We start from the raw sequence: 9,162 nt of genomic DNA on the forward strand, positions 1-9,162 counted from the left end.
ATCAAGTCATTCCACATAGTTTTGCACACTCTCTGAGCTAAGCTGAGCTGGCTGATCGTTCCTCTGACCTCAACTGTTTCTTTTTTCTTTTTTAATCTGGCACACTCGGAATCTGTTTCTTGCTCAAGTGCTTCAAGAATTGGAGAACCTTTTCAGAAACACCCCTACCCTATGTTTCATCTCTTAAGCTTTGCTATCTGGTGCTTTCCTCAAGAAGGTTGCCTCTAACCATTGTGCTAACTCCTGGAACCAGAAGGAGACCCTCAATCTCATTTCTCTCTAGCAAGGTGAAAGTGCAACAGGCATTGAAAAATTCAGCACAGCCAGGGCGCCTAGGATGTCATTGCTGTGCAGATGGCTGCTGAGAGCCATGGGATGAGCAGCAGTGCAGGATAAAGGTGAAGGACCTCAAACAGGGATGTTTGTCAGGGACAAGGCCCTCCGCTCAACTGCCAGATTTGTATACACGTCTGTCTTATGGGGAGCTCGGCATGATCCTGGCAGCAGATACCAGCAGTGAGCCATAGTTCATTATTGAATCTGGCCAAAACGTGGACTTAGATATACATGAATGACATGGAGGAGCCTTAGAGTGAGGTGGATCCTGAGAGGTAGGCCTTTTATGATAATCAGAAACCCAAGCTTTTACCTCAGCTTTTCAAGGAGAGTCTGGAAGCCTCTGAGTTTGGAGGTGTCCAGTCTTGTCAAACCAAACCTCAGCTGTCCAGCCCCACTGCCAACCACCTTATCGACTTTGACAGAAAATCCCTCAGCACTGGAGACACCAATGAAGGCGGTAAGTGAATGTGTGTTTTGTGCCAGCTCATTCATGTCACCCTTGCCTCACTGCAGCTGTCTTTCATAGATGAGAACAAGCATATCCCTAGAGAGGTGAGCTGCCAATAACCACATGTGAATGTCTGGCACCCTGTGTCCTACACCTATGACAGCTGAGAACTGGCAGTGGCATATCACTTTCACTCCCCTTTTTTGGGGTGTCAAGCACAGAAATAAGCAAGTTGTGTTCAGTATCTAGCCTCTTATTGTAAGGGCACCTAAGCAGACTTACAAGTGGAATACAGATAGTTAAAAGCAGCACTATTTTCTAGTGCAGCCAGTTTCATTAGCAGGTGTATGCACACCAGCACATTCAAGCACAAACGTAGTCTCCCCAAGCCCTGAGTTGTGCTTACCGTCTTCCAAACCCATCTTGCTTTGATTATTGTAGGTCTTGGACCACAACAGCTTTGAGATAAAGGTGTACATGAAGTGCAGGTGTAGTGCTGTGGCCAAGCTTTTATATTGCTGGAAGAAGGTGAAGGTTTGTCGACAGTTGCTGAATAATTGGCTTTGCTTCCCACTCCTCTTAAGACCTCAATGGGTATCATCCTGGTGCATAAACAAAGCTTATTTAGCAAGATTCTCTTTGGCTTCGAACACATACTTCTGCTGCACTTCTGTCACATTCACCAGGATTCCCTCTTCCCAAAATGGGGATTGCATGGGAAAATCGAGAGGTATCATGCGCATGGCACTTGCATGCCCAAGAGCATTTCCCACCCTTTCCCAGCTGCTTGCTCACACTCATGACCTAGAAGTGTATTCCCACTTTTTGGGAAGTGTGGAGAAACACATGCACTCCTTTTAGGAGTCCAGCCTCAGATCAAGTTATTCAGAAAAGGTTCTGGGTATGGCATCCCACAAATTATAGGAAAGAAAAGGATTTCTGAAGCAGAGGATTGAACAGTGACCATTCAGTACATTTCTCTGCTTCCAGGGTCAGCAGCTGCAGCTCCTACAGCTTAAGAGTTGCAAGCACTGACACCCAGTACCCTGGTGCACATGAGTAATGGAAGAAGAGGACAGAGGAAGAGCTGGGAAGAGATTTGGTGGATTTCTCTAAAAGGTCTAGATGGAACAGTTCAAGGACCATTGTGTGGAGATTTTGCAGCAGGACATGAGCCAGGCAAGAACAGTGATGCAGAACCTGGTCAAGAGGGCTCTGGAGTGACCAAGGAAGCAGTGACTGTGGTAAAAGAGACATTGGAGTTTCTCTGGGGAAGCCTCTAATTTGAGCTGTAAATGAAGTGCTTGATACTGGACTGCATAACCTGCCAGATGAGGAAGTTCCACTGTAGCTCCTTTGCTATGAATGTCTTCAGCAGCTGCTTTTAATGTAGGGGTCCAGTTACTCAACATGCTGCAGCACCTGGTGAAAACAGATTTCTAGGGTTAATAACATGGACAGCAGAACCCTAGGCTGCTTTTCCCCTACCAGAGACAGGGAAAACAGCTTCTTTCCCTCCTTCGTGCCAACCTGATGCCTCTCACTCAAGTCCATAGGGCCCTGGACCTTGCAAGGGGCAGGGGGGAGTCTTTTTTCTGAGGCTGAGGATTTCCTCCTGCTGGATTTAAAGTTCCTGTGCTGTTCATAAAGTTAAGCAGTTTTCTGTCTTGCACTCTGCCCTAATTCCAGTCTTTTGAAGACTCTATGATTTCAGTGCATTTTGTTGTTCACGGTGTGGCTAGGTTTTTGTTTTTGCTAGATATAAGACCTTTTGCTTGTTAAAAGAGCTTTATTAATCACCAAGCACATACTTATATTTTGGCACAAGTCCAGTATAAAAGAATCACAGCAGTTCCACAGGATGGTAGTTACATAGCAGATGTCCAGATCGAATGAGTAGACCAGTAGGGCTGGACATGTACAGTGTGGCACTGGCATGGTTCAGGTTCCCACTGTGGGCCACAATACTCAGCAGCATGATGCAGAAAAGCACTGATGTATCCTGGAAGGTAAGAGAAACAATTGCACTGTGCTTCCCACTAATCACCCCCACCTAACTAGGGGGAAGGGTTGAAAGTGTCAGGAGGAAAGACTCAAAACCCTTCTTTATGGCTGTGTACTCCTTACACACAGTGTTTCAGCAGCAGTTGCTCATACCACAATGGCTCAGTAACAGTCAAATATTACTACCCTCCAAGTCACTATTGCTGTTCACTTCTTCACAGTTAGAGATTTTAATGTTGGTGATCTGCTTCAGCAGCTGTTGGGCTAGCTTGGCACAGATTTCAAGGAAAGTGCCCTTCCTCTTCCTGAATTTCTTATACTTTTGCTGATGTCTCCCTTCTCCCATCAGTCTATACTTTTTTTCAGTAATCAGCAGTCTGTGGCTGGTTCTAGAACAAGCCATCCTCATTTGTAGCCATTTTCAGTAGAACGTGTTAGGAAGGAATGTGCCATAGTTTCATAGATTTCATAGACATTAGGGCTGGAAGGGACCTCGCGAGATTGTTGGGTGCAGGCCCCTGCCCAAAGGGCGGGAAGTCAGCTGGGTTCAGGACCCCAGCAACGTGAGCATCCACGCATTTCTTGAGCGTATCCAGACTAGATGCTTGTACCACTTCTGGGAGGAGTCTATTCTAGACTCCAGAGACTCAGATGGTAAAGAAGTTTTTCCTTATGTCCAGTCTAAAATGGTCTTCCAGCAGTTTATGACCATTAGATCTTGTCTTCCCTTGGGGTGCCCTGGTGAACAGATGTTCTCCCAGTTCCTGATGCACATCCCTTATATACTTATAGGCTGCCACCAAGTCACCCCTGAGCCTTCTTTTTTCCAGACAGAGTCCCATGCCTCAGCCTTTCCTCATAAGGCCCACTCTCTTCGACTTCTAATCAGGTGTGTGGCTCTCCTCTGGACTCTGTCAAGCTTAAATTCATAGATTGTTAGGGGCTGGAAGGGACCTTGTAGGTCATCAGGTCCAGTTCCCATGCACAAGGGAGGAAAAGACAGCTGGGGTCAAGTAACCCCAGTGAGGTGACTGTCCGGTCTCCTTTTGAAGATTTCCAGGGAAGGTGACTGCACTACCACCAGAGGGAGTTTTATTCCACAGTCTGGACACCTGGACTGTGAAGGAGTTTCTCCTGTAATTGAGCCTAAAGCAACCTTCCAGGAGTTTACATCCATTGCTCCTTGTCTTCCCCAGGGGTGCCCTGGTGAACAGCTGTTCACCAAGTTCTTGATGTACTTCCCTGATGTAGCGGTAAACCACTACCAAGTCCCCTCTCAGCCTTCTCTTTTGTAGGCTGAAGAGGCCCAAGTCCCTCAGCCTCTTCTTGTATGGCTTGTCTTGCAAGTCCCTGATCATACGGGTGTTCTCTGGACCCTCTCAAGTTTTTCCATGTCCTTATTAAAATGTGGTGCCCAGAACTGGACAGCTGCGGTCTCACCAGTGTAGAGTACAGTGGGAGTATCACTTCCTTAGTTTTGCATGGAATGCAATGGTTAATGCATGCCAGCGTGTTGTTTGCCCTGATGGCCACAGCATTGCCCTGCAGGCTCATGTTCATGTGATAGTTGATCACTACCCCTAGGTCCCTTTCAGTTGTGGTGCATGTCAGATTGTTGCCACTGAGCCTGTAGGTATGTTGGGGATTGTTTGCCCCAAGATGGAGCACTTTACGCTTCTGAGTGTTAAACTTCACTTGGTTCCGCTCTGCCCAGCTCTCTAGCCTGTCCAGCTCCACCTGTATCTGCAACCTGTTTTCTGGCATGACCACGCTTCCCCATAACTTGGTGTTGTCCCCAAACTTGGCCAGAGAGCTTGTCACCCCCATGCCCAAATCATTGATAAAGATGTTGAAAAGCACTGGTCCAAGCATGGACTCCTGAGGCACACCACTGGCAGCTCCTTGCCAGGACAACAGAGATCCATTCATGAGAACTCCCTGGGTTCTACCATGCAGCCAGTTTTCCAACCACTGAACTGTTGAGCAGTTAAGCCAACACTCATTCAATTTTTCCACAAGGATATCATGGGATACTAGATCAAAAGCCTTTTGGAAGTCTAGGTATATAACGTCAACCTTCTCTCCTGTGTCCAGGTGGCAAGAGACCTGTTCATTGGAGGAGACGAGATTGGTAAGACCAGACCTACCCGTGACGAAACCATGCTGGCTGTTGTTCAGAATCTTACCCTCAACAAGCGTATTGCACATAGGTTCTTTAATGAGTTTTTCCAGGATTTTCCTTGGGATGGAGGTTAGGCTGATTCTCTTATAGTTGCCCAGGTCCTCCCTCTTCCCCTTCTTAAAGATGGGCGCAATGTTGGCCCTCTCCCCTGTGCGCCATGATTTCTGAAGAGTTTTGCCAGGGGTTCTGCAGTGACCTCAGCCAGCTCCATCAGCAAGAGTGAAGTCCATATGGTCCTGCTGACTTACAAATGTCTAGCTTTTCTAGTTGGTTTTGCACCAGCTCAGCATCCACAATGGGAAGGCTGTCCTTCCCACCATGCCCCCTGTGATCCTTATCTCGCTTGTCTTGCCCCTTGGTCTGGTGAAATACTGAGGCAAAGTGGGCATTCAGGAGTTCAGTTTTTTCCTGAGTGTCCATTACCAGCTGTCCCGAGGTGTTAAGCAGGGGCCCCATGCTTCCATCTTTGTTTTCCATCTGCTCCTTGGCTCCCTTGGCTAACTTAAACTCTATCGCTGCCTTATCTTTCCTAATCATTTCCCTACAAGTGTGGACCGCTGTTGTATAGTCCTCCTTGAGGACTGTCTTTAGCTTCCGCTGTATGTACTCCTCTCGTTTCTTTTTCAAGAGGACCACAATGTTCATATTGGGCCAGGAGGGCTTGTCAGCCCTTCTGGTACCATTCCTCTTCATGGGAATGGTTTTCTTTTGTGCTTCGAGGATCATGTCCTTGTGGAACGACCACTTTTCATGCACCCCATTTGCCTTCCATCCCTGGTCCCACATTGCTTCTCCTACTAATGCCTTGAGCCTGTTGAAGCTTCTCCACATCCTTTCTAAAGGAAAGGAGCCCAAAATTGGATGCAGTACTCTAGCTGCGGCCTCACCAAGGCCGAGTAAAGCAGAAGGATGACTCCTTGTGTCTTGCTTGAGATGCACCAGTAGATGCAAGCCAGAGTTTTATTTGCTTTGCCAGCTGTAGCATCGCATTGGTGGCTCATGTTCATCTTGTGATTAATGATGACCCCCAAGTCTCTTTCGGTCGTGGTGCTAGTGAGCAGTGCTAAGCCTGTAAGTATGATGTGGGTTCTTTCTCCCAAGGTGGAACACCTCACATTTAGCGCTGTTGAATGTCATCAGGTTTTGATCCGTCCACCTTGCAAGCCTATCCAGGTCAGCCTGAACCCCCAGCCTACCATCTAGCATGACTGCACTTCCCCATACTTCAGTTTAATTGTTCTCTATAAGACAATGTTCAGTGCACACCCTTAGTCCTGAACCTACATCATTGTGTCTAGCTGCCTGCTCATACAGGTGTGCATTAGGTGTTGGTAGACTTGGTGATGAAGTCTGTATTCATTACCAGAACATGGTGGGCACTGTTTAGAGTTCAAGGCAAGAGATGTTGATATTGGTCTGTGTGGCACAAAATGTCCATTTCAAGTCTGGCAGTTGAGGGTTTTCTGCAGCTGATAACATGTTAATTGCATGATAAATGTAATTTCTGCCAAGAGGCCTTAGAATTCTATTTTAAGTGTAGTGTTTCATTATTTGCTTCAACGGTTTACTCCTAATATTACCTTTGGTATTTGTGTGTTCTTAATTTTTGCTCTTTTCAACACGTATAAACATGAGTTTCAACTCTTACTGTTACTCTGATATGCTACTGCAATAAGCTTTTGAAACTGTTTCTGATGTCAGGCAGAAGTGATGTCTAATGTCAGCTAAATTCCACTCATAATTCTTCAGGGATTCCCTGAATATTAGCTTAGCCACTGTCATTTTCAAATAAATTGTATTTTACCGTTTTTTGTAAATTAAATCACCATTTTTTTATTGTTTTAAATGGATTTACTTTAATATCACATTGCATCTGTACGTTTTTTGGAGGCATATTATCAGAAATAAGGGATTGATACAGAGTCTAACTTGACACCCTTACCAGACTTTTAATGAGGGGGTAATGCTCAAATGGACTTTTTAACAATATGGTATGCTGGTAATAGTTTCTTGTTACAATCACCACTTTCTGAAATTATCTTAACTTTATCTGTAGATCACTATATTACTAAGAACAGACTAGATGCCTTTCTGATGGTATTTTAGAATGAAGATATCTATCTGCTCCAAGGACAGAATTTTCATGTTACCCTTCAGCGGAAAGGAGTTAAATATCTTTTATCTATATGACATGGAATGTCAAATATAAAAAAGATTGACTTGGGACCAAAAGCAGGTTAAAGCATGTTCTGGCAAAATAATAATAAAGCTGAAATACCTACCAGTTGTTTGCTTTCCTTATTACAAAAGATGGAAAGGAGCCTTACAACTAATAAGGATAGCCTTGGAAGGCAGGCAAGAAGACTTACCACTCCTAGACTGTTATTTAAAACTGCTGCTATGTGGAAGTGAGTAGACATTAAAATATTGTATTAAAAATAAAACTAGTGACTTGCAGTTAATATTCACCAGTTACATCAAGGTGGAATATGGGTTATTTGATAGCACTGCATACAGTTGGGAGAAGTCCTCGTTTTGAGGTTGGAACACTAATGTTTAACTGTGAAGTTGCAATGAAATCAAAATGAATTCTACCATCATTCCACAGATAATAAGGATGCTACCTAGGTGTCCCAATAAAACAGGGGTGTCCAACCTTTTTGAATGTGGGGCTGGATCATGAACTTATCACCCAGTGGGCTGGCGAGCCATATTCAAAGACCTCACAGGAGGTGGTATCACATCAGGAAGTTATGTCACATGACCTTTGACACCAATGAAGTTGCGGGAAGTGACAATGAAATGGGTCTGGAAATGTGCCTAGGGAAGTTGAGTTTTTCAGAAAGTATGTATGTTTGGTATAGCTTAGGAACAGGACATCATTTTTCTGTGCAGGGGGTTGGACTAGATTAGGGCTGCCCAGCTGACTACCTGCAGGCCACATGTGGCCCACAAAGGGCAAGGATGTTGCCCACAGTCTACATGGGGTCTGCAAGCAGTTAATACATAGGGCATGGGCCTGAGCAGCCACCTCTTCCACTGCTGTGCAAGGGGGAAAGGCCTGTGTGTGGCGGGGGGGAAGGGGGGGAGGAGTGGTCCATGTCCTGCTAATATAGCTGGGGCTGCGGGGTGCGCAGTTGCAGGAGCCGGGCCCAGAGGCGCTCTATGTCCAGCTGCCTCCTTGGTGGTTCAGGTCCTGCTAATCTAGCCTGCATGGCTGAGGATGGAGTTCTGCATGTTGCTGGAGCAGCCCTTGCAGTGAGAGGGTCCTAGGGGCCCACCCCCACAGCATGCAGCCTGTGCAATGCATGCTGGTGTCATCTGAGGCCCACAGCCTCACCAGATCTGAACAGCACCGGATTAGCTTATCCTTGAGATCTCTTCCACGTCTCTGCAGTATATGCCTACAATTTCTATTTAACCACAATGACCATGCTCAAGTGGGGGTGGGCCCCTAGGACCTCATCACTGCATGGGCTGCTCCAGCAGCATGCAGACCCCCATCCTCAGCCATGCAAGCTACATTAGCAGGACCTGAACCGCCAAGGAGGTGGCTGGATGTAGAGTGCCTCTGGGCCGGGCTCCTCCTGCCTCCAGCCCGGCCCGGCTCTGGCAACCGTGCGCCCTGCGGCCCCAGCCTGGCCCCCAGGCACCCCCAGCTCCACGTGGGAACTTACCCGGTGCCTCCATCCACCAAGTTTGCGGGCAGGACGCGTGCCATGCTGCAGCTCTCCTGGCCGCACGCCGGGGGCAAGGGGTGGAGCCAGAGGAGAAGTTGCAGGGGCTGTCCCCAGCTCGTTGTATGAGCCCGGCCCCATGGGGGTAAGCAGCTCCCCTCCCCTCACTACCAGCTGGGGCCTGTGGGCCGACCCTGCCGCCGCCGTGGAGCAGGTGCCAGGACTCCTCGCCTGTCCCGAGTGAGGGACCTTGGGCCAGATAAAATGGCTTGGCGGGCCACATGTTGGACAAGCCTGCAATAAAACGTGAAAGTAAAGATTTAGCTTGGTTGAGGAATGGAGCGGAAAGACTGATTTAGTTGGTCCTTTGCAGGGCTTTAATAGAACATAATTTTATTAATTTTGAGTTACCAATTTTTTCCCTTTGAGAATGAATGAAATTGGAAATGTAAATTGCTTTGAAGAGTTCAAAATCTCACTTGAAAGTGTTTTAGTAGCTCCCTCAGTATACT

The 9,162-nt window shown here is 46.9% G+C and overlaps 1 protein-coding gene across 4 annotated transcripts in view; it reads left to right on the forward strand.

Moving 5' to 3' along the window:
* Positions 1-9,162, forward strand: part of MIB1 (mindbomb E3 ubiquitin protein ligase 1) — a 159,041-nt gene that overhangs the window by 140,930 nt on the left and 8,949 nt on the right. Inside the window, exon 21 of one of the 4 annotated variants that reach the window (XM_019526144.1) lies at positions 7,284-7,553. The exons of 2 other annotated variants lie outside the window; for them this stretch is intronic. In XM_019526144.1, coding sequence (XP_019381689.1) covers positions 7,284-7,385 — 102 coding nt within the window. In that variant the 3' untranslated portion in view covers positions 7,386-7,553. Of the gene's footprint in view, positions 1-1,777; positions 3,317-7,283; positions 7,554-9,162 lie in introns of those variants that run through there. One more of the 4 variants, XM_019526154.1, reaches the window with a different exon arrangement.

Source organism: Gavialis gangeticus, unplaced genomic scaffold (assembly GCF_001723915.1).
Source record: "Gavialis gangeticus isolate Ggan-Ray unplaced genomic scaffold, GavGan_comp1, whole genome shotgun sequence".
Classification (NCBI taxonomy): Eukaryota; Metazoa; Chordata; order Crocodylia; family Gavialidae; genus Gavialis; species Gavialis gangeticus.